This window comes from Taudactylus pleione, unplaced genomic scaffold, assembly GCF_031769625.1.
Source record: "Taudactylus pleione unplaced genomic scaffold, aTauple2 ptg000572l, whole genome shotgun sequence".
NCBI classification, from domain to species: Eukaryota; Metazoa; Chordata; class Amphibia; order Anura; family Myobatrachidae; genus Taudactylus; species Taudactylus pleione.
In genome coordinates this window covers 1,326,386-1,352,871 of record NW_028284974.1, presented here as the reverse complement: position 1 = coordinate 1,352,871, position 26,486 = coordinate 1,326,386, and the positions used below count along the sequence as shown (strand labels likewise).

General features: G+C 42.3%; 1 protein-coding gene across 4 annotated transcripts in view; it reads right to left on the bottom strand.

Annotated features, from left to right (window-relative positions):
• Positions 1–9,905, bottom strand: part of POU2F2 (POU class 2 homeobox 2) — a 112,517-nt gene extending 102,612 nt beyond the window's left edge. For 3 of the 4 annotated variants that reach the window (XM_088453178.1, XM_088453181.1, XM_088453182.1), the window contains exon 1: positions 9,785–9,890. In XM_088453178.1, coding sequence (XP_088309304.1) covers positions 9,785–9,890 — 106 coding nt within the window. Of the gene's footprint in view, positions 1–9,784 lie in introns of all 4 variants that reach the window. The other variant, XM_088453177.1, reaches the window with a different exon arrangement.
• Positions 9,906–26,486: the final 16,581 nt, after the last annotated feature.

The following is a 26,486-nucleotide window of genomic DNA, read 5'->3' as shown; positions in this document are numbered from 1 at the left end:
GGTGAAGCTGTATATTAGCCTGTTGCAGTGTAAGCAGTAGGTGGAGCTGTACATTAGTCTGACTGTTGCAGTAAGGAGCAGGAAGAGCTGTATATTAACTGACTGTTGCAGTGTAAGTAGTTGAATGAGCTGTGTATTAGTCTGAATGTTGCAGTGTATTAGTATGACTGTTGTAGTGTAAGCAGCAGAAGGAGCAGTGTGTAGTCTGACTGTTGTAGTGTAAGCAGTAAGTAAAGCTGTAGATTAGTCTGACTGTTGTGGTGTAAGCAGCAGAAAGAGCTGTATAGTAGTCTGACTGTTGTGGTGTAAGCAGTAAAATGAGCTATGTAGTAGTCTTTTGTGGTGTAAGCCGTAGAAGACACTGTATAGCAGTCTGACTTGTGGCATAAGCAGTAGGTAAAGCTGTGTAGTAGTCTGACTGTTATGGTGTAAACAGTAGATAAAACAGTGTTGTAGTCAGACTGTTGCAGTGTAAGCAGTAGAAGGAGCTGTGTAATAGTCTGACTGTTGTGGTGTAGGCCGTAGACAGAGCTGTGTAGTAGTCTGACTGTTGTGGTGTAAACAGTAGACAGAGCTGCGTAGTAGTCTGACTGTTGTAAACATAGACAGGGTGTAAACATAGACAGAGCTGTGTAGTGGTCTGACTGTTGTGGTGTAAGCAGTAGAAAGAGCTGCGTAGTAGTCTGACTGTTGTGGTGTAAGCCATAGACAGAGCTGTGTAGTGGTCTGACTGTTGTGGTGTAAGCCATAGACAGAGCTGTGTAGTGGTCTGTCTGTCGCGGTGTAAGCCGTAGACAGAGCTGCGTAGTAGTCTGACTGTTGTGGTGTAAGCCATAGACAGAGCTGTGTAGTGGTCTGACTGTTGTGGTGTAAGCAGTAGAAAGAGCTGTGCAGTAGCCTGACTTGTGGTGTAAGCAGTAGGTAAAGCTGTGTAGTAGTCTGACTGTTGTGGTGTAAGCAGTACAAGGAGCAGTGTTTTGTCTGACCTGCTCAAAGCCATGCACCGAAAAAATTAAACCACACCCATTGTAGGAAAGTCTGCACCCTTTTAAAGTAGGTCGCACATTGTTTTGACTGTTAGAAATCGGGTCTGTCCCTAAAACGTCAGGACCGTTGACACATTGTGTATAGCATGCTTAGGCTAGTGACACGCAGGTTCACAATTGCTTGCACGCTCTATGTTCACTTCTGTTCAGAGTGTAAGTGCCAGGTTCCCAAATCAAGTGATGATTCAAACTATTGTAACAGAGTAAAGTTGGCGACTCTCACAGAAATTTTGATATTACACATATGGTCAGACCCTGTACAGTATTTGCAGCTAATTTAGCACTATCTCACACAGTAAAGAACAGTCACGTTCTTGTGCCCAGCTATTACGCAGGAGGTCAGAAGTACATACAACTTACATAGGGTCAGCAGCCGTACGTACAGGAACCACAGCACGTGTGATTTTACAGATACTGACATAATAAAACATGCAGCCTGGCATCCTGCTTGTTAAACACTGAAGAGTTTGTCAAGCAGTGTAAATGCATTATGTAAGATTAGAGCAATGTAGGTTTGCTTAATTCATTAGGTTTCATTCGTTGCAACCCATCAAAATCACATATAATAAATCTCACCAACAATCTATCTCAGCTATTTCGCTAAATCATCATTGTCCAAGATTTTAGGCTTAATAGATAACCCTGGCGGATGACTGATAGAATTCTGCCACTATGTCAAGCAGTGTCATAAATAATTACATGAATATTACCTGGTAAACGTAAACAGAACACTGCGGTTTCTGTTGTTCTGGTGCAGCCTCATCCGTTAAGTTTTTTTTATTAACATATTGACTGATTTCCATAATGGCTTAATGTTGGGACGTGATTAAAGAAAGGTCGGGAGCTGTCCAATCAATCCGTTTGAAAAATGTGATGCGTTTTGTCAGGAGTTCAATACATTTACACATGATTTTGTACCAGTTCTATTTTATAGTGGTACAGAAAGCGGCTTTAAAAGCTGTATTAAAGAGGTTTATTAGTTTACAGAAAGGGATGGTGATTTTGAAAGAAGAGCAGAGGGCTGATGGCTGAGATTTGTGGGACCCAAACGGGAAGCGAGAGGAAGATTAACCGAAGAGAAACAGGCGAATAACTTATACATGAAATAGGAGATATCTGTATAGTTATGTTTTACAACCGGGGGGTAGCAGACTTATTTGAAATAAGTCCAATGGATAACTTATTGCTTATGTAATGTAAATGTAAGTGATTGTGCCGCGCATAAGGGAAGATAAAGCGATACCCAAAGGTGGAAGATGATGGGCTAATAACGTATGCCTATAGCTCCAGCTGGAGTCTATTTCATAGCTACAGGTGCATGTTTATTTCCGCTCGGATAAAAGGGACGGCTATTGCGCTCACTTTGCTTGCATTAGCAACACTTTAAATAATGTTTATACAACGTCATCTGTGCCAGTAACCTGCAACTGCCATGGCAAATGTGTATTCAAGTTGTACTTTGTCTAGCTACTAATATGCATAAATCAAAATATATATCATATAGACCGCATATACAGTATATATTTGTATGTAATCTGACTAGCAGGGTAAACGCCGCAAAAAAAAAGCTTCTTGTACTGGCTAAGCCAATAAAATAGCCGCCAGGTGGTAACTCCGTAGGCTACTTAATGCATAAAGTTATACTGTTAGTATACACAATTCTCACGGTTTACCTAACTGATATTCAACGTTGGTGCTATGTACACAAAAAACTGACAGCATTATGCATGCAGCATGTAATGCTGCATGCATTACATGCTGCACCTCCCCCCCTCTGTACAGTATTGAGGCGGAATACCGCCACCGGATAGCCCCCTTCCTACCTGAATCTATTAGCCATGAAGCATTGTATTGTACTGTTTTTCCCTGCAGCATCTTATCATCAGTTCATAGTTCTACAAATAAAGCTTTGTTGTTACCAACGTATGGAGTAACCCTTTTAATAGCGTTAAAAGCCCCCCCCCCACCCACAAAAAAAAGAGCTTTGAGATTCTAGTGAATGTCAACTAGTGGATACGGGGCAACCAGGAAGGCATAACCGGATTTTGCAGGTACCTTTGCCGTTTAGCAGCGCACAGATCTCCTGATCTTAATCTAAACAACACCGAGCGCAGCAGATAAAGCAAGCACGCAGTTATGTACACAATGTAATAGGAAAACATAAAATCAATCAACGTGACACATAGACTCATGGTCATGTCTTATCCAATACTTTAATTAGGGTAGAATGAGCACCATATTGGGAAAAATCAGCAAAAGTTCTATTTATTAGGGGGCAGGAGTTGTGACATGAGTTTTAATATTTATATCCCGACAGACGTTGTGGTTGAATACAACAAATAAAAATGGATGCGTGAAACAATTAGAACAAATAGAGAAATATATTTGGTTAGTATAGTTATAAACACGTCCCATTAATTTGTTCTGGCAAACTAATGACTTTTATAGCATTGTAAATCAATCTGTGTGCTAATCATTATAGTAGTGTTATAAAAAAAAAAAGAATAAAAAAAAAATAAAAATGGTATAGATCGGGCATTTTACTTATCAAATGCACCGCTTTCTGTATGTACATATGGCAATCCGCATCCAACTTTATCTTCCTAGAAAAAGTCACATAATGTATGCTATGTTTAGAAAGCCTGCTATTATAATCCATGTCTGACACATAAAATCAACATTCTCCCTACGTAAACATATCTAATTCCATACTGACGCATGGTTCAATTAATCACTGCGGGAAATCGTATAAAAAGATGAGGAATGGGAATGATTCCTTAGCTTGTCATTAGGATGACAATTCTATCTCTTTTTATGATAATGAGTAAAAAAAAGGGTGTGGCTAAGTTACTGCCACGACAAAACGGCACTTTTATAAAATTCAAGTTATTTCGATTTTTTTTTTTTTTTTGATTTTTTCAAAATGAATCAGCACTCATCATAAAACATAAAGTAGGAAATTATTCCAAATGAAAAAGAATAGAGAACCAACTATAAACTTGGAGCTGTGGAAATCATCGAAAAATATATTTTTTTAAGTATCAAAAAGGAAATTTTTGCATCCTAAATAAATGAATTTTATTTGGCTGTGGTACAACATTGCATAGTTGTTCCATTATATACATTTTGATGTAAATATATTTATATATATATATATATATATATATATATATTCATTCATAATCAAATATTTTACATATCTATTACATAAAAACTATATACCTAGTGTCTGTATTGTTTCAATTAAATTCTACCATTGTCAATGTGTTTATAGGTTTATAGGTGCACCTGCATTGCGGAGGTTTGTAAGTCACTAATATTTAAGCCCACCCTCATCTTATGTGACCAGAAATGATGGTTAATTGAATAATATGTAAATAATAGCATAAAGAGAATACAAATAATTTGTATAGCCCTTTTATAATTTAGAGACGCAACAGTCATAGCACTAGCAGTGAGACCAGGGTATTATCTGTGTGTAGTTTGTATGTTCTCATTGTGCTTGCGTGGTGTCCTCCCACACTCCAAAAACCTGCTGTTAGTTGTAAGTTGCTTCTGACGAAATTTACCACAGTGTGTGTTTTTGTATGTTAGGGAATGTAGGCTGAGACAGGGAAGATGTGAGTGAATGGACATTCGCTGTACAGCACTGCGTAATATGCTGTTGTTGTATAAAGTCTAATAAATACTAACAGTGGATAAAAATTCTAATTCCTGGGTTCCACTATACAATAATTATGACACCCCTACATACATTGGCGATATTTCTAGTAACATTCAAGTCCTAATGTAGAGCCCTCTTCCCTTTCAGGTTAGGATGACGAGAGCAATGGATTACAGACAACATATGCCAATGACTATGTAACCCTGCTGATGGGCAATGCACATAACCTACACAGGTGAAGCGCAGCTGATCCACATTTAAAGCACCTTCACACATTAATGCAGGTTTGCAGTTTGTAATTGATGCAGGTTATGCCTACATACTAAGTGTGAGAAGTGTACATACAGTGGTACATTCAGAGAACCCGTTGCAATATCAGGAAAAAAATATGTGCAGTAAGTCCATGAAGTTTTAACAAATTTGCATGTACGTGATGGTCGAAGACTTCACTGCATGTCTTACCTCTTCCTATGATACAACACATATATATATATATATATATATATATATATATAATGTCCGGCACTCCCATAAACAGTCTAAGCAAAGTGTGTGTATATATATTTATTATATATATATATATATATATATATATATATATGCATAAATAAGTCACTCTTCGTGTTGTCAGTGATTTCCTTAATGTGCAAGAGAGCAACTGACTTTAATGTTTTCAATTGTATTGACTTGAAAAATGTATTACTACATTATAATTAATAATTGGATCTTAGATGTGCATAACAGGAGGCCTGAAACCTTACTTGTCTTTTACTAAACCTACAATGCATATTATAACAACCTGTATTCTGCTGTTTTTAAAAAGTATATATATACATATATATATATATATATTCTGTCCAGCTCAGTTTTGTAAAAATACCAACAGGAGTTTTTATCTACAAAATGACCACGACAATGCCGCTGAGATTACTAGTGCAACCACAGCAAAACGGTAGCTATATGTGGAATATAGATAGATAGATAGATAGATAGATAGATAGATAGATAGATAGATAGATAGATAGATAGATAGATAGACAGATCAAGATCAGCTCAGTGATGTAAAAACATTATTAATATAGATGCTGTATATCTAGTATGAACTAAATGCACATATATTGTAGATTATTTAATTCTAGTGCAAAGCACCTTTGGAACTAGGTATTCTTTAATGAACAGATCAACAATAAACAGAACATATGCATGTGCTATAAATATAGATATTTACAATGCTATATTGTTAATTAGATAATGACTGTTTGGCACATGTATTCATTCATACACTACGCTGCTGAGCCATCATTCAGGGGAAAGAAAAAGTTGCAAGATCCATGAATTATGAAAATTGTATCACCCCACAGTAAATATATATATAATACCACTTTTTATAGGAATATGAAATCCCTAGTTAACATACAATATACCTTGTTAATGTATGGCCATTAGAAGGTTAGTATTTAGTGACGCATGAATAACTACAGTCCAGACCACAGGTAAGTAATCTGATGGCCCCCCCTGCACAGCTAATAGAACCAGTATAACCAATGCACCTGTGACGTAGACCAGGCTAATACGTGCAGCATGCAACCCATGTAAAATGTCTGCTGCAAAATATCACCAATCCACCTGGCTAATATGCCTTTAATAGAATTTATAACTTAAGCCACTTAATTAACTATGTGAATATATTTACCAATCGACAACCGCATGTTGTTGATACTGAACATTTAAATATATAATTACTTGCATCAAACTTGCAACTTTGTTCTATATATTGGCAATGGATATATAAATATGAAATGATCTATCTCTCTCTATATATATACGTGTGTGTGTAAAGTAATAAATATGGAAAAATAAACTGTGGGTTCCATGTGTTAGTTGATATGATTGACTAAAGCAGCCGTAAGTCAACTGATTGGATTAATAATCAATAATTGTCACACTGCGGAGAGAGCAGGAATTTTGTTGTCATGTATCAATTACTTTATCTCCAGACAAAAATAACAATTCACGACCTACGGTGTTGAAATGTTCATTTCATTGCATCTCATGGTATGATTATGAGGACAGAGACATTGCTGTACCAATCAACTGGGTCCCTCAGCTTCCGCCATAGATGCACATAAGAGCATATGTGTTTATTGATCAGCCATCTCGGAGTGGAAATTTCTACCACAGCGAACTTGGCCACTAAGGAATACGGTCTTTTCACTTGCCGTGGGCCCCCCCAAAAATTGACAACATCCCAAGAGATTTCTGTCACTTTCTCCCACTTCAACGACATTAACAAGGACCGCTGTGCGGTACCAATCCTATGTTATATAAAGCCATTATCTGACTGCGCGGGGTAAAATCCTAACAAGACGATGAGCATACAGTTCTTTTTACCTTGATCAATCGCCCTTCTTTCCCCCCTCAACCGTCCCCCCAAAATAGTTCAAAGATAAAACACCTGCCTGGTAATTTCACCTGAGGTAACAGCCCAAGTTTACATTTTAAAGACAATAGCGCCCTCCGATTTAACTATCTTCCCGCCCAAAATCCTGTCTTCAATTCACTCATATTGTCTACACTTTAACATAGGTGATACACACAGCCCATTCATCCCATTAAACTCTTCTTTGACATATATTAAAATAATCATATACTACTAATTGCTCCTAAAAAGGAAGGCAAATGCTTGTCCTGGCCAGTGAATTGCATGCATATAAAATATTCAGAAAATGTCTATAAGCTATATACAATATAACATAGGCAGGGGAAAAAAATTGAAGAACAAAAAAAAAAAAAGAAACAAGTTAACTACGGTCATAGTACAGTTCATACGAAAAAAAACTATTTTCATATAGAAACAAAATATTTCTAAACTTTTTATGTCTTAGAGACACTGTATTTCATGGCCAAAGGCTTCAGAAATGGCGCTCCGACTGAAAATCCCCATTGTTGTTAAAAGGGTTTTTCCAGTTAAGTCTATGTCGGCAGCTTTGAACCTTCGAATATCCCATAGTATGTTTATACTGCAACAGCATGGCTTACACAATTTTATTTTATTTTTTTTAATTTTAAGTATTTGTGCGATGACTTGCAATGTTTTTCCTCCTGAACTGTATAACGATGTTTAGATATTAGTATTTTTCATATGTAAATGTGATCAATATATACAGTCACAATTAAAAGTCCTTCAATTAATATTTTTTTTTATTTGAGTAGATTTACCAAACAGTTTAGACATACTGGAGTAAGCAGTAGAGGCCTAAGAGCTGACAATCTAAGTGAAATGATAATTTCCATATACCAAAACTAAACCTTTTTTCTATTAATACATCTCACCTTTTAGTTTCTTAACGTTATGTTACTGTCAGTGACATTAAATCGCTGTACAGTAAACTCACACACCGCCATCTTACTCAATACCACTAGAGTCGTCAGACACAAGATACGAAATAGGAAACTTTGATCTCTAAGTCTGCTTTGTTTTGCTTTTTTTTCAACAAAAATATTTTATTCACCCCATTACTGGTGAGCGATCAAGATTTTACCTGGGTATAAGGGGTTTTACAAGCCTTTTCACTAAAGCCCCTTTACATGGGGAGGCCGGATTCAGCAAGCACTGCAAAATCAAATGTAATTAGTCTATTAAAAAGCCATTTTAAGATGCTCGTGTGTAGATGGACAGCCTGCCGCAAAGGGTCAAAGTCACCGTTCAAAATCACTCAGGCTCCAGCCCAAACTCCAACATTTCACAAACAGAAATGACTGCTTCTTAAAAATATATAGACAATTATAGGTGTGTATCAATAGATAGATAGATAGATAGATAGATGCAAATATATACATACTACCTTACTACCTATATAACTACTTCCTGAGGCCTAATATGGAGGAGAAAGGAATCGCCATATCATGGGCAAAATTAATGCCAAATAAAATAATGGATGTAAGATAGGGAAAGCATGTGAATAGCAGATAGATAGATAGATAGATAGATAGATAGATAGATAGATAGATAGATGAGGATAGGAATCACTCGGTAGATGAGGTAGGTCCCAATAAAACAGAAAATTCACTGTGTGCATGTTTGGTAATATCAATTATAGTACAGATCAAATTAAATATTTCTACAATGTTGTAGGACACTACTAATTAATATTTTATTTCTAGTAATAATAATAACAGTAATAATAATAATAATCAACCCAGTAGCTGCTTACGCACAAAAAGAAACATAACTTGCGCTCCCCCCTCCTATTCATATGTTAAGGTACATACACTGCTTCCAGGTACCAGTTTAGGTAGGTGTCACATTTCAGCATGAGGAACAAAAATGTATTACCTGTATACATGTCATATTACTGCAACATATACCTTAATGCATGCACAATGACTTATGGCAAGCACAGATTACTTCAATAGTGGGTATCCTACAGTACATGTACCAATGCCAACAGCTAGAGTTACATAAATGACAACCAAATCGCAGGCACAGCCCCCCAGAACATGGCACACAGGCTGAGATACATAGGAAGTAAATGGCACATAAAGTTTCATGTAGCAAAGTATCTGCAGCATAGGGGGGAGAAAGGCTCTGATGACCCTGTAACCGGCACAGAATGGCTCATATCAGCCTCTCTCCTCATTACTTAACGTGAGATGATTACACCCAGCCCCCTGCCCCTCCTGTGCCCCCACCCACGTCTCTGCCAATTACACTAATCAGCCCAATTATGCTAACAAGGGTCATCAGCAAAAAAAAGAAAAAAAAAAAAAAAAAGAGAGTGGGCCCCCCCAATGGCATCTCCTGGTGCCCAGTCCGTATAGGGGGGCAGGGGGGTGACAGAAGGGGGAGAGCAGGGCAGGGGAGAGCTTGGGGCTCCTGCAGCCCTCACACCCCACTCTCTCTCCCTCTCTCCCTTTCTCTCTCCCTCTCCCCGTCTATCGACCAGGAGAGGCTGCATCCGCGGCTCTGACAGCCAGAGATCAATACGAACATGAATAAAAGGCAGCGGCGGGCTCTGGCAGCCGGCACTCTCTGCCTGCCTCTCCTGCTGCCGGCGGCCCGGGCTCAGCTTACCGTCAGCACCTGCCAGGCTGGACAGCGGCGGCGGCGATTTAAAGGGCCATGTGTGCTCGGAGCCGGCTCGCTGAAACAGGAAGGGGACGGAGAGCGGAACAAACATAGCAGCAGCAGCGGCGGGCGGGCGGCTCTCATACCCCGGGGTCACAGGCAGAGCATCAGTCCCGGGGAGGATGCTCTGTAGCAGGGCACCGCTCTCTTCTCCAACAGGCACCGGATAAACGGGGGGGAAAGTCTTTTTGGTTTTGGGGGTGTTTTTTTTTTTTTTGAGGGGGGGTTGTTGGTGATTTTTGCTCCTCTCTCTCTCTTTCTCCCTCTCTCTGGAGCCGGTTTAATTTTACAATATGGCCCCCACGCATCCAAGGGTCCCCCCCCTGCACAGCAGCACACACACTGCCTGCGAGTCCCGGCTATTCCATCTTCCACTTCACCATATCTCCTCCTCTCTCTCCCTCCCCTCTGCCTTGTCTGATGACAGCTGTATAAGCGACCCCTTCGTCCCTCACAGACCTCCCCCCCCCCTCTGATGCCCAGGTCCCCCCCTCTCTACTCTGACCACCTCTCACTCCCCCTTTAGACCCCCTCCACCCTGTCCACTCTTCACCCCCCCACTCACACCCCTTACAGCCCCCCCCCCTTCCTGAGGTCCATTCCATGCACACAAAAGGAATTATTTCCCTTGGAATAATGGAGATTTCCAGGAGAGAGCAGGGACAGAACACAGGCTAAATGGAGGGACTCCTCCCCACCCCCCCCCCCACCCCTACCCCAGCTACTGGGCACCCATTCAGTGCCAAAGGATGTAGTGGAGAAAGTAAGGAAGGGTTAATGTGACCCCCCTCCTACATGCACACAGGGACATGGTGTAAGGTGGCAGGTGACACTCGTTGGGGGTCTTACACTGTCTTGCTGCCTGACACTGGGTCCTGCTGTCTCACATTGTACCCTGCTGTCTCACACTGTGTCACGCTGCTACGTATTGCCCCATGCTGTCCCACGCCTTGTCCCATGCCAACCCACATGATGTCTCACCTCGCCCCCATCCTGTCTTATACTGCCCCATCCTGACTCCCCCTGCCCCATCCTGACTCGCACCTGCCCCATCCTGGCTCACACTGCCCCTTACCCTCTCACCCTGCCCCATCCTGGCTCACACTGCTCCTTACCCTCTCACCCTGCCCCATCCTGGCTCACACTGCCCCTTACCCTCTCACCCTGCCCCACCCTGGCTCACACTGTCCCTTACCCTCTCACCCTGCCCCATCCTGGCTCACACTGCCCCTTACCCTCTCACCCTGCCCCATCCTGGCTCACACTGCCCCTTACCCTCTCACCCAGCCCCATCCTGGCTCACACTGCCCCTTACCCTCTCACCCTGCCCCATCCTGGCTCACACTGCCCCTTACCCTCTCACCCTGCCCCATCCTGGCTCACACTGCCCCTTACCCTCTCACCCTGCCCCATCCTGGCTCACACTGCCCCTTACCCTCTCACCCTGCCCCATCCTGACTCACACTGCCCCTTACCCTCTCACCCTGCCCCATCCTGGCTCACACTGCCCCTTACCCTCTCACCCTGCCCCATCCTGGCTCACACTGCCCCATACCCTCTCACTGCCCCATCCTGGCTCACACTGCCCCTTACCCTCTAACCCTGCCTTCTCCTGCTTGCCCTCATCTCTCTCTTTTTGCATATGACTAGATAAAGTATATTAATCCCTGTTCCTACACCAGCTCAGCTACTGCCCCCATTACCTACAATACATTTCACTTTTATTTAGACTTTCTCCCTGATAGAAGGGCCCAGAAAGTGTGGTAGACCTTCCTGCAGTCAATACACGTCATACATTGTATATTATCATTTATATACTGTGTCTATCTGTTATATCACTCTGTCCTTTCTGCAGTTACCTGGGACTCTATCTCTCTTTCTCCCTCCCTCCTGTCATCCTCTCTTCCTTGGTCTTTTTTTTTTGTCTCTGGCTCTGGCTCCTTCACTCTCTTTCTATGGCTTTCTCTCTTTTCTCTATCCTTCTGTCTCTATTTCTGTCATGCTCTCTGTCTCTTTCTTCTATCTCTCCCATTCTCACTCTGTCTTTCTATCTTCCTCAGTTTATTTCTCTGTCTCTCCCATCCCCCCGTTTTTCTCTATCTTTCTCTCAAGTCTCCCACTATCACTCTATATTCTCTCCCTCTCTCTCTGCAACTTTGCCTCCTTCTTTTCTCTCTCCTCATTGAACTTTTCATGACTACCTGGTCTTGTAGGTCCCTTTTCTCACGACACCATGCCATATATTTCCACAGCAGAGCACATTCCTGATTCCCCCTCCTTATCCTCTGTCACTGGTTCCCAAACTTTTTTGAACCACGGTGCCCTAGAGTATCAGCATTGTTTCCAAGGCACCCCTGGGCCAAAAGTTTCTTATTGAGAAATTAAAGCAAAAATGAAATGTAGTAAATTGTGCTTGTATGTCATCCTTAGGCTCAGTTATGTGGTGGTTGACAGGGTTCCGCTTTTTTTCACATATATTTTGAATTGCCAGCCATTAGCACTGGCTTTGCCTATCACACTGACTAAAATTCATTTTATGTAGTACTGGACCACCAACCCGAGGCACCCCTGCAAGTGCTCTGAGGCACCCCAGGGTGCCACGGTACCCAGTTTGGGAAACACTGCTCTATGTTTAGCACACTTACACACCTGTAACATTTTACGTCTTCGCCCCAGTAACCCATGTTCTATTCCTTGCTATATCCCTTTACACCTCTCCTTGCCATTTCCCAATCCCTGGCTTTTGCCTTCATCTCTCGTATCCCCTTGATTTTTTTTTTTTGCCCCCCTTGTTTTTCCCTCTGCTTCCCTCTCATTAGCTCTCCCTTGCTCTCCTCTCTCGCTGCCTCGTTCCCTCGCTCCGCTCCCCAGCGTGCAGGAACGGGAGTTAATTCATTACAAAGTACATTTGAGTTGCTAAAAAGAAAATCAATTCTTTCATTGAGCGGCTGGTACGGAGTGATTGAGGGGGCGCGGGCGGGGGTGGGGGGGGACTGGAAGGGAAGGAGTTAAAGGGACCTCAGCACATCTGACATTCTGTGTCACAAAATGATGGAAGCCGCATGGATCGATATTGCATCCCCTCCCCCCAGACACGGCTCTCTGCCTCTCTCTTACCCTCTGTCTCTTTCTCCATCCCTATTTCGCTCCTTTTTACTTTACCTGTCTGCAGCTATACCTCTCTTTTCCAAAATATTACCCTCTTTTGCTTCATCACAAACTCTCTCTGCAGCTGTTGCTTCCTTTCCCTGTGTATACTTAGAAAAGATTTATATAAGAGCGTACAGTTCTCTTTTTTTTGCATTCCCCTCTTTTCATATCTCGACTTCCTTCCCTATATAATAGTAATTTCTCTTCCCATCCTATTTCACCTCTGTTCCTGTCATTATTTGCTAGCCTTTATTTTCCCACCAGTCTCCCATTATCTCCAATAAATGGTGTTTTTTTCTGTAGTGTCATTTACCTGCCTCTATAACTGCACCTGCCTCCTTCCAGCATAACTCCATAAAACCTTCCCTTCACTCTCCCAATCCTATTCCAAACCCCCCCCCCTCTTTTTTTTTTCCTCTCTTCCCCGACTTTTTATTCTGCGCTTCTCTTTGCTGTTTTATCTTCTTTTTTTTCCCTTGGAATTTTAGCCTTTGAAATACACTCCTGCTTTTAGCACAGCCCAATTTCCACAATCTAAGAATACATTGTATTTTCCAAACTTAAAAGGCTTGGACAGGGCAATATGGTACTGATGAGAGCAGACTATTAGCCCTGCACCGCTGAAAGGAAAAGTCTCATAAAACATCTTGCATTCATGTAACTGCAGAAAGACATACACAGAAAATAACAATATTAATTCAAGGAAGCAATAAAAACAAATTATATGTGCCAAATCCAATATTTGGGTCGTGTTCTCTATACATTTCATACCAAAACTGTTTTATTTCCAATGCCTAAAATCCCTTTTCCCAGTTAGATATTATATTATAATAAAAAGAAACCTGCTTGAATCTATAGAGAACAAAAGCCGCCTTTGGAAAATCATGGTAAAATGTTGAACAAGAAGTCCCTAACCCATAACATGGAAACTAGCAGTTCTCTTTTAAATTTGGTAAAATGTAAAAAAAAAAAAAAAAGTATGTATGAATCCATCTATATATAAATATACACACACACACACATATATTTATATATACATATATATATATATATATATATATATCTATCATTGTATTGTTAGCATAACAAAGTCTACATATCAGAACAGGTTATAATGATAACATATATATATATATATAATTGTATTAGCATAACATTATCTACATATCAGAACAGGTTATAATGATAACAGATATTACGGTATACATGTGAACCAGAAAGACACATTTCTGATAACAGTGGACAGGAGTTAAACATAAAGGTAACCAGAGAGCCTAGAGAATGGACGTGTGACAGAGATGGACAATAAGAAACATAAAAAGAGAATATTAGTGAGAAAGTGAGAAAGAGAAAAAAGGTATCCCGGAGAACGACACTGAAAGCGAATAGGGAAAAAAAAATCAGTAAATATAAATAAAATAACGGATATGGTTTTATAGATAAAATACAGGATCCTAAAAAAAGAACATAAGATAATGTATAGATTGTCCATGTAACCCTCGTGGTTTATAAATGTATGTAACGTGCACTCAGGTGCCCAATGTAAGGAAAATAATATATATATGTATCTACTTTTGTGCTTAGCCACATATATAGGGGTTTTATGATATATATAAAGCATCAGGGACAGCAGGAGTGGGGGAGGGGGATGACCTCTGTGTCAAAAGATTTTAATAACATGGACACTTCTATCTAGTCTCCCTTTCTAACCGAGCCGTGAAATGGTGCGGCACAATATGTATGTGTTTAAGTATTATATCTAAAAATACATGTAGGTACATCCTTACATGTGCCACAATTAGCCTCTGTACATACATATTCATAATGTTTATATATATATATATATACACACTTATATGTTTACATATATATATATATATATATATATATATACACAAATGTCTTCTACAGATGAAACCGTAACTATACACACAAGTCTTTGTATATGTGCTTTTATCAATCTCCAAACACACACACATACATACAGTTTATATTGTACATATTATTTCCAGACACATATTTCAGTGTTTGGCAGGAAATAATTGTCAGTTATGAGGGGTGAATATAAGGTTCTGTAGGGGGATAAATGAAAATGCACCATCTATGCTGTCTGCATTATATTATATGCTACAAATTACTGTTAATTACTGGTATATACCGCTTGGGTTTTAAATACATCAGTATATATATATATGGTCATATTTGCGTTCTGGCATAATTCAAGCCCCTTAGTGTACCTCTAAATGTTTCGGATTGTGAAATAATGTCCATATCATTTGAATATTGCATTTTTTAACTTTTTATGTACCACTGTTATTCTGTTTTAGTAGCCACTCTTCCATAACATTTATCTATAAGTGTTTTGTAGGTATATATTACTGATCTAGGTTTATACCTATCTTATTTCAGCATCCATACTTGTGCATGTATGATTTTATTCGCCCACGTGATCTTATATATTATATATATAGTATTGTGGTCGATAACTAGAAGGAGATACAAATTCTGCATGGCTTCGAATATGCACGTACAGAGAATTGGAGAGAACAGATATTTATATACACATGTGCATGTTGACGCGTTCCTGTAAAAGGCGAAAAGTCAGAACAAAAAAATGTAAAACTGAATGCAAAGAGGCAAAGGAAAGAGATGGACACAGAAGTCTCATCTCATTCATCACCCCATGTCCAGTCCAGTCATATTGACTTTGTAAAATAAAAATGACCAAAAATAAGATGTGCCTTTCACCCCGAGACGGGCATCGTGTAAAGGAACCTGTGGAGGGGTCTGTGCGCGTGGTGAGTGCGTGTACACACAATGACCTAACACTAATTTTCACAAGTCGCTGCGTGCAGTCCCTCCAGACACAATGAGGGTGAGCAGTAATCATTAACACACAGACGCACACTCTGCAAGGGGCTTCGGGAGGCATCCCATTGTGTGGGGTCTAATTCTTTTCTTATCCCATCACCCCGGCGTGTACACACACAAAGGACAGAAACACAGAGAGTCCTGCACACTGCCACACTGCTCTGCCTAATGCCCGGCAGGGGATGGCCAGCACTTAACGGGTTAACCCCTTCTCTGCCAGAGGGGCTTGTCCCCTAACAGAGAGAAGGTTAATTGAGGGGTAACCGCTGGGCTTTGTGCAAACCTTGAGTTATGCTGCGTGGAATAAAATACAGTATACAGCCTTTGTGTGTCATTGTTCTCATCAAAATATCTTCTCTGGATGCCAAGAGACAAAAACTATACCTGGCATTATTATGCTTTATTAACAAGCAAACTTCTGGGGCACATATTAAGGTAAATATACATTTAGCGATAATGCTACACACAAATTTGAAACACTGGGATAGATATGCATGCATAAATTAACGCAAAGTTGCAGAAGTATAAAACAACAGTGGCTAATCTAAACACAACACAAACCAGAAAGAAGATGGATACAGGTATTTACTGTGCAACGGAAAGATCGATTTTTATCAGTTACAAGTACATAAGGAAACAGAGAGATATGCTCCAATCCATCTACTTATGTATTTATCGCTCTGCAAAATATGAGATATATATATGATAATAAGTATCACTCCGTGCAGTGTGCCTGATGTTACTCTATGTAACTGTATGCATCATAACATATTATCATATCTATAACAACGTAGCAGCCTATATATCCACTATATGACATTCAGACAAAGAAATATGTGCATTACATACATATAAAATAAAACCATTTCCTTGATTTGTATAATATATATAAAGAACTGAAATAGCAATAGACATTGGTAATTTTAGGACAATGTGACACAAGGATAGAAGAGACATGGTATTGTCCTATGAATCTACAGTACATTTCTTCAGTCGCGTTGCATGGGAGGACATGCTTGAATAGCAAAAGTTAGATGGTGGTCGCATGGGCAACAGACCGCAGCAAATGCAGTGGTGGAAGCAAACTAGCGCATGTAAATGGTAACAGCTGTTGTCAAATATATCATTTAAATGTATATCACAATGCTGCTGGCCTCTATCATATATACTTAGAAATATATATATATATATTATTTTTTTTTAACACACACACACATATATATATATATATATATATATATATATTTACACACACACACTCCCAACTCTGTCTGTCCCTCTCTTTGCTATAAACTATATTATGCATTAAAAAGGTAAAGTTCACGTTTAACTCAACTTTTATCAGCACACATGAATGTCTACATTTTTGTTATAGCAATACGGCAGGTAACTACCATTTCGTAACTACACAGCTTAACATCCACCAAAATTTTCAGCAACCAGAGCAGGGACTATTTTGTATATGTAAAATTGTGACTTTCTCCTAAATTGCCTGAGCCAGACCTCTGCTCTTAAATCAATACTGATCAGTTTGTGTTTGCATAATAATTGTCCCAGTCTATTTCTCAAAGTGAAATCCTAGTTTGATGCTGTTTTTTGGTACAGTATTTTGTTGCTGCAATTCAGCCACGTGACCATATTACAGTGATAAATTGCAGGTCCATACAATTTTTTGTGCTATCTGCACTGGTTGATACGCACTGCATCTAAGTACGTCACTGGGTAGTGTATCACCTATTACTATGACACATGTTTCTGCTAATTCTACAGATCTGTACACTGGATTTCCTTTTATCAGTAAAGTGACAAACACCTAATATGCTGGTATTATCTCAGACTCCCTAGTAACATTTTGACTATTTTCAACATAATGAAAGTGACATTTATGTAATTTCTGCTAGCAGGAAAAGACAACCTGTATTCTCGGAGCTGCAACTCCTAATGACAAAGACACAATTGATATTATTTTAGTGCGGGATAAGCTGAACGGAAAACACACAAGTTGAGAATAATGTACAGACCAATGGTTTTTGTCATAAACAATTATGGTGTAGGTGTGAATGGTAGAGGGTACCTGGAAAAACGTTGTATTGGAATTTTGGTGCACTTAAAGAATAAACCTAGGCGGGTTGGAGGGATTACTACAAATATAAAACCACCTGTGATGTTAGGCAAGGTTGTTGTACATGATGAGAAGATACCTTTGAGGTTTGGAAGGTTTCATGTAGATATGAATGACCTGTGATGGTAGGTGAGGTTGTACATGATGAGAAGATACCTGTGAGGTTTGGATGGAGTCATGTAGATATGAATGACCTGTGATTTTAGGTGAGGTTGTCCGTGAAGAAGATATCTGTGAGGTTTGGATGGAGTCATGTAGACATAGAAAGACCTGTGATGTTAGGTGAGGTTGTATGTGAAGAAGATACCTGTGAGGTTTGGATGGAGTCATGTAGATATAAAATGACCTGTGAAGTTAGGTAAGGTTGTACATGAAGATACTTATGAGGTTTGGATGGAGGCGTGTAGATATAAATTACTTGTGATGTTAGATGAGGTTGTACATGAAGAATATACCTGTGAGGTTTGGAAGAATTCATGTACACATAAAACGATCTGTGATGTTAGGTGAGGTTGTACATGATGGAGAAGATACCTGTGAGGTTTGAATGGAGTTATGCAGACATAAAGCCAACTGTTATGTTAGGTGAGGTTGTTGTATATGATGAAGTAACTTGTGAGGTTTTGGGCGTTTGTTGTATATAAAAAGCCACCTGTCAGGTTGAGAGTAGCTGGATTAAGAGGGATGCTATCTATACACAAATATATTTTCTGGCTGTACCTGAGAAACCATGAAAGGACTTTCCAGGCATGAATGTCATCTACATTCAATAATAAAATGCTGGTGAGGCATAGAAACATGACTCACATGAATCATAGACCTTTGAGGTTTGAAAAAGATCCAAGTTTGAATGATTGAAGAGAAGATACCTGAGAGAATCAGAACGTGTAGAGCTCACAGAGGAGATATCGGCCAGGTTCCGATAACCCATACAGGAGGTTAGCGCAGTTTGGAACATCAGCGTACCGAGCCATAACTGGCCATTCAGGAGAGATCACTGAAATATATCTGTAGGGTATTCTTACCCTTAGTTTACAGTCGAAGGGCTAGCGAGGTCTGGATCATAGTGTACAGAGCCAGAAATATTAGGGGCTAGCGAGGACTGGAAAAGAAATTACATGTGAAGGAGAGACTTGTAAGCTTTGCAATTCTCAGCCTAAATCATAATGAATACTGCACTTTGGAAGACTCGTGCCATTGTGAAACGAAACCAGTGAGGTCTGGAACTCTTGGCATAAACAGAGATGTGGAAATAGGAGTAGTTTAGAAAACCTGCAAATAAGCAAAAAAAACGGGGATGTTGAGTATACAGGTGTGAGAGTTGGTGTACAGTGTACAGAGAACATAAAGGTTTGGGAAATGAAGAAAGTGGGTCTCATTTCTGAAGTGCAATATGCTTGGTCACAGCGCAAACTCTTCCTTGATGGCATCACACACCTCGAATGTCAATGGGTTTGCCCATAAACCAGTAAAAGTGCATTGACTTTGCGTGCGACTCGGAGTCAGGCCCACTCTCTGTGACTGCTGGCCAAAACTTTGTTACCCGAACTGAATTAGTGTAATGACTAGCCACATAGGCCACAGAGTGTCTAGGGAAGATCATATCTTCTATTACTGACCAGTGGAACCAGTAGCCTGGGACCCGGTCAATATCCCGGCACATGGGATGCCGGTGCTTAGAATACTGACACCGGAATCCCGACACCTGTCAGAATCCTGGCACCGGCATCCCGAAGTAGCGAGGTTAGGCACTAGTGGGAGAGTTAGGGTTGGGCACTAGGGTGGGAGGGTTAGGGTGCAGGGAGGGGGAGGTTAGGTTTAGGCACTATGGGGGAGGTTAGGTTTAGGCACCGGGAAGGTAAGGGTAGGAGAAGGGTTAGGATACCTACCGACGGGATGCCGGCGATTTTGACCGCTGGCATCCCGTACCCAATATATGGGTTGATTCTACAAATTCTGCACATGTGGCCAAGTGTTATAACACAATTGTTAACTCCTGAGATGTCACTGAGTGAGAACATAGTTACATGGTTAGTGATGGGTGTGACAGACAATGTGGGTCTATCAAACACTCTAGAATTGATGCTATATAAACAAATGAACCATCTCTGAGATACTCAGTCTGGCTATAGAAACTAGTTCTGAAAGAGTCATAAGCAGGTAAAGCCTCTCCGCTGCCCATGTACCAGCATCCGTCAGTTCTTTCTACCTTCAGGAACGCTGTGGCCCATTATAGCACAGTTCCATACAACAGCAGGGAAGGGGTTAAGGGCTGTGGGCTCTGTGGGCTCTTGGGCTAATCAGATCTTGTCATCTCCCGAGTGAGGACTTGTTTAAACAGAGATTTAGAGCGGGAATCAATAGGAAATTTAAAAATCAATGTGGTAAGTATGAGAAAATCAATGCTCTTTAATCGCCTTGCCGATTCCAAGTCAAAACAATTAGAAGCGAGGAAGTCCTCCACGTGTTCCCGAGGCCAGTATCCTCCATGCTGCGATCCCCAAAACAAGAATTGAGAGGGGTTAACCACAGTGGAGAGGGGGGGGGGCAGCTTTCCCAAACTGCCACGAGAAAGGAAGAGAGAGAGGTAGAAGAAAGGGAGAATGGTGAGATAGAGAGAGTTATTAATGTGGATGTCAGGTTGGATCCAGCAGCATATACCTTAGTGAGCAAGAGATGGAGAGAAGGGAGAACTGAGGAAAGTGTGTGTGTGTGTGTGTGTACGTGTGTGCGTGCGTGCGTGTGTGCGTGTGTGCGTGTGTGTGTTTTGTCTTTGGGCCAGATTCAGCAAGGAACGTAGATGCAAGTGCAATAGCGATTACACACGCAGTCTCACTGCGATAGTATGCTAATCCATTGCGATCGCAATCTCAGTACTACATAATGACGCCCACTTTACCTTACACACATCCGTAATGTTTAGCAGGACTGCGAAACCATCAGTGCAATCGAGTACCATGGCTGCCTCACACACACTTGCACTAGCCCTGACATTACTCAGGAATTGCTAACCACATCACACGCTGTGTGGCCTCAGGATGCGTAGGGCATCACAGTGGCTCATTTATGCAGGTCCATGCAACGGCGATCAAACGCACTGGCACACCTGCGTTCGTCCGATCCCCCCCCCTCCCCGTTACCACCCATAAATGGCACTTTCTATCAATCACTCTGCGATGAGTCTGTGTAGCCGCTGCGACCGCAGTCCCGATCACAATGGCTAGTTTGCACACGTGCACTGGCATGCATACACATGCGCAGTATGCACAATCGGCCGAATGCGTGCATATTAGCAACTGCGTTCCTTGCTGAAAGGGGCCGTGTGTGTGTGTGTGTGTTGATGATCATGTGACAGAGAAAGGCATGCAGTAATATACAGAGGAGCACACAGAACACACATATGTAGTACACATAAATATTCTCCATAATCCTATTTGTAATATGACACCCCATATACTCCAAATAACTGCCCTCATTACACACTACAAGCCTTCATTTACCCCCCCAACTACACTATACAACTGCCCCCCATTACTCACTATGAGCCCTTCTATTTACCCCCCCAACTACATCATGCAACTGCCCCCAATACTCACTATGAGCCCTTCTATTTACCCCCAACTACATCCGGCAACTGCCCCCCATTACTCACCCTTCTATTTGCCCCCCCCCAACTACACCATGCAACTGCCCCCCATTACTCACTATGAGCCCTTCTATTTACTCCCCTAACTACACCATGTAGCTGCACCCCATTACTCACCCTTCTATTTACACCCACCCCAACCACACAATGCAACTACTCCTACTCTCACTATGAGCCCTTCTATTTACCCCCCCAACTACACCATGAAACTACCTCCCATTACTAACTATGACCCCTTCTATTTACCCTCCCAACTACAGTATGCAACTACCCCCATTACTCACTATGACCCCTTCTATTTACCTCCCCAACTACACCATGCAACTGCCCCAATACGCATTATGACCCCTTCTATGTAAACACTACACCATGCAACTACTCCCATTCTAACTATGACTCCTTCCATTTACACCATGCACCTACCCCCCATTACTCACTATGAGCCATTCTATTTACACCCACCCCAACTACACAATGCAACTACTCCTACTCTCACTATGAGCCCTTCTATTTACCCCCCAACTACACCATGAAACTACCCCCCATTACTCACAATGACCCCTTCAATTTACCCTCCCAACTACAGTATGCAACTACCCCCATTACTCATTATGACCCCTTCTATTTACCCCCCAACTACACCATGCAACTACCCCCATTACTCACTATGACCCCTTCTATTTACCTCACCAACTACACCAGGCAACTGCCCCCATTACTCAACCTTCTATTTACCCCCCCAACTACACCATGCAACTGCTCACCATGCAAGGGCTCATTACTCACAATGAGCCCTTCTATTTACTCCCTTAACTACACCATGCAGCTGCACCCCATTACTCACTATGATCCCTTCTATTTACCCCCCCAACTACACCATGCAGCTGCCCCCCATTACTCACCCTTCTATTTACCCCCCCAACTACACCATGCACCTACCCCCATTACTCACTATGACACCTTCTATTTACCCCCCGACTACACCATGTAACTACCCCCCATTACTCACTATGACCCCTTCTATTTAGCCCCCCAACTACACCATGCAGCTGCACCCCATTACTCACTATGATCCATTCTATTTACCCCCCCAACTACACCATGCAGCTGCCCCCCATTACTCACCCTTCTATTTACACCCACTCCAACTACACCATGCAACTACTCCTATTCTCACTATGAGCCCTTCTATTTACCCTCCCAACTACACCATGCAACTACCCCCATTACTCACTATGACCCCTTCTATTTACCCCCCCAACTACACCATGCAACTACCCCCATTACTCATTATGAACCCTTCTATTTACCTCCCCAACTACACCATGCAGTTGCCACATTACTCACTATCACCCCTTCTATTTACCCGCACCCCCGACTACACCATGCAACTACTCCCCATTACTCACTATGAGCCCTTCTATTTGCACCATACACCTACCCCCCATTACTCACTATGACCCCTTCTATTTACCCCCCTAACTACACCAGGCAACTGTACCCCATTACTCACCCTACTATTTACCTCCCCCAACTACACCATGCAACTGCCCCCCATTACTCACAATGAGCCCTTCTATTTACTCCCCTAACTACACCATGCAGCTGCACCCCATTACTCACTATGATCCCTTCTATTTACCCCTGACTACACCATGCAGCTGCCCCCCATTACTCACCCTTCTATTTTCCCTCCCCAACTACAGCATGCACCTACCCCCATTATTCACTATGACCCCTTCTATTTAACCTCCCAACTACACCATGCAACTACCCCCATTACTCACTATGACCCCTTCTATTTACCCCCCGACTACACCATGCAACTACTCCCTTTCTCACTATGACCGCTTATATTTACCCCCCCAACTACACCATGCAATTACTCCCCATTACTCACTATGACCCCTTATATTTACTCCCCAACTACACCATGCAATTACCCCGCATTACACATTATGACCCCTTCTATTTACCCGCCCCCCCGACTACACCATGCAACTACTCCCATTCTCACTATGACCCCTTCTATTTACACCATGCACCTACCCCCCATTACTCACTATGACCCCTTCTATTTACCTCCCCAACTACACCAGGCAACTGCCCCCCATTACTCACCCTTCTATTTACCCCCCCCCAACTACACCATGCAGCTGCCCCCCATTACTCACAATGAGCCCTTCTATTTACTCCCCTAACTACAGCATGCAGCTGCACCCCATTACTCACTATGACCCCTTCTATTTACCCCCCCCCCGACTACACCATGCAACTACTCCCTTTCTCACTATGACCGCTTATATTTACCCCCCCAACTACACCATGCAATTACTCCCCATTACTCACTATGACCCCTTCTATTTACCTCCCCAACTACACCATGCAACTGCCTCATTACTCATTATGACCCCTTCTATTTACCCGCCCCCCCGACTACACCATGCAACTACTCCCATTCTCACTATGACCCCTTCTATTTACATCATGCACCTACCCCCCATTACTCACTATGACCCCTTCTATTTACTCCCCCAACTACACCAGGCAACTGCCACCCATTACTCACCCTTCTATTTACCCCCCCCAACTACACCATACAACTGCTCACCATGCAAGGGCTCATTACGCACAATAAGCCCTTCTATTTACTCCCCTAACTACACCATGCAGCTGCACCCCATTACTCACTATGATCCCTTCTATTTACCCCCCCAGACTACACCATGCAGCTGCACCCCATTACTCACCCTTCTATTTACCCCCCCAACTACAACATGCACCTACCCCCATTACTCACCCTTCTATTTACCCCCCCAACTACACCAGGCAACTGCCCCCCATTACTCACCCTTCTATTTACCCCCCCAACTACACCATGCAACTGCCCCCCATTACTCACTATGGGCCCTTCTATTTACTCCCCTAACTACACCATGCAGCTGCACCCCATTACTCACTATGATCCCTTCTATTTACCCCCAAACTACACCAGGCAACTGCCCCCCATTACTCGACCTTCTATTTACACCCACCCCATCTACACAATGCAACTACTCCTACTCTCACTATGAGCCCTTCTATTTACCCCCCCAACTACATCATGCAACTACCCCCCATTACTCACAATGAGCCCTTCTATTTACTCCCCTAACTACACCATGCAGCTGCACCCCATTAATCACTATGATCCCTTCTATTTACCCCCCCTACTACACCATGCAGCTGCCCCCCATTACTCACCCTTCTATTTACCCCCCCCAACTACACAATGCACCTACCCCCCATCACTCACTATGACCCCTTCTATTTAACCTCCCAACTACACCATGCAACTGCCCCCATTACTCACTATGACCCCTTCTATTTACCCCCCGACTACACCATGCAACTACCCCCCATTACTCACTATGACCCCTTCTATTTAGCCCCCAACTACACCATGCAGCTGCACCCCATTACTCACTATGACCCAGTCTATTTACCCCCCCCAACTACACCATGCAGCTGCCCCCCATTACTCACCCTTCTATTTACACCCACCCCAACTACACCATGCAACTACTCCTATTCTCACTATGAGCCCTTCTATTTACCCCCCCAACTACACCATGCAACTACCCCCATTACTCACTATGACCCCTTCTATTTACCCCAACTACACCATGCTACTACCCCCATTACTCACTATGAGCCCATCTATTTACACCATACACCTTCCCCCCCATTACTCACTATGACCCCTTCTATATACCCCCCCAACTACACCAGGCAAATGCCCCCCATTACTCACCCTTCTATTTACCCCCCCAACTACACCATGCAACTGCCCCCCATTACTCACAATGAGCCCTTCTATTTACTCCCCTAACTACACCATGCAGCTGCACCCAATTACTCACTATGATCCCTTCTATTTACCCCCGACTACTCCATGCAGCTGCCCCCCATTACTCACCCTTCTATTTACCCCCCCAACTACACCATGCAGCTGCCCCCCATTACTCACCCTTCTATTTACACCCACCCCAACTACACCATGCAACTACTCCTACTCTCACTATGAGCCCTTCTATTTACCCTCCCAACTACACCATGCAACTACCCCCATTACTCACTATGACCCCTTCTATTTACCCCCCAACTACACCATGCAACTACCCCCATTACTCACTATGAACCCTTCTATTTACCTCCCCAACTACACCATGCAGCTGCCACATTACTCACTATGACCCCTTCTATTTACCCGCACCCCCGACTACACCATGCAACTACTCCCCATTACTCACTATGAGCCCTTCTATTTGCACCATACACCTACCCCCCATTACTCACTATGACCCCTTCTATTTACCCCCCTAACTACACCAGGCAACTGCCCCCCACTACTCACCCTTCTATTTACCTCCCCCAACTACACCATGCAACTGCCCCCCATTACTCACAATGAGCCCTTCTATTTACTCCCCTAACTACACCATGCAGCTGCACCCCATTACTCACTATGGTCCCTTCTATTTACCCCCGACTACACCATGCAGCTGCCCCCCATTACTCACCCTTCTATTTACCCTCCCCCAACCTCACCATGCACCTACCCCCATTATTCACTATGACCCCTTCTATTTAACCACCCAACTACACCATGCAACTACCCCCATTACTCACTATGACCCCTTCTATTTACCCCCCCCGACTACACCATGCAACTACTCCCTTTCTCACTATGACCGCTTATATTTACCCCCCCAACTACACCATGCAATTACTCCCCATTACTCACTATGACCCATTATATTTACTCCCCAACTACACCATGCAATTACCCCGCATTACACATTATGACCCCTTCTATT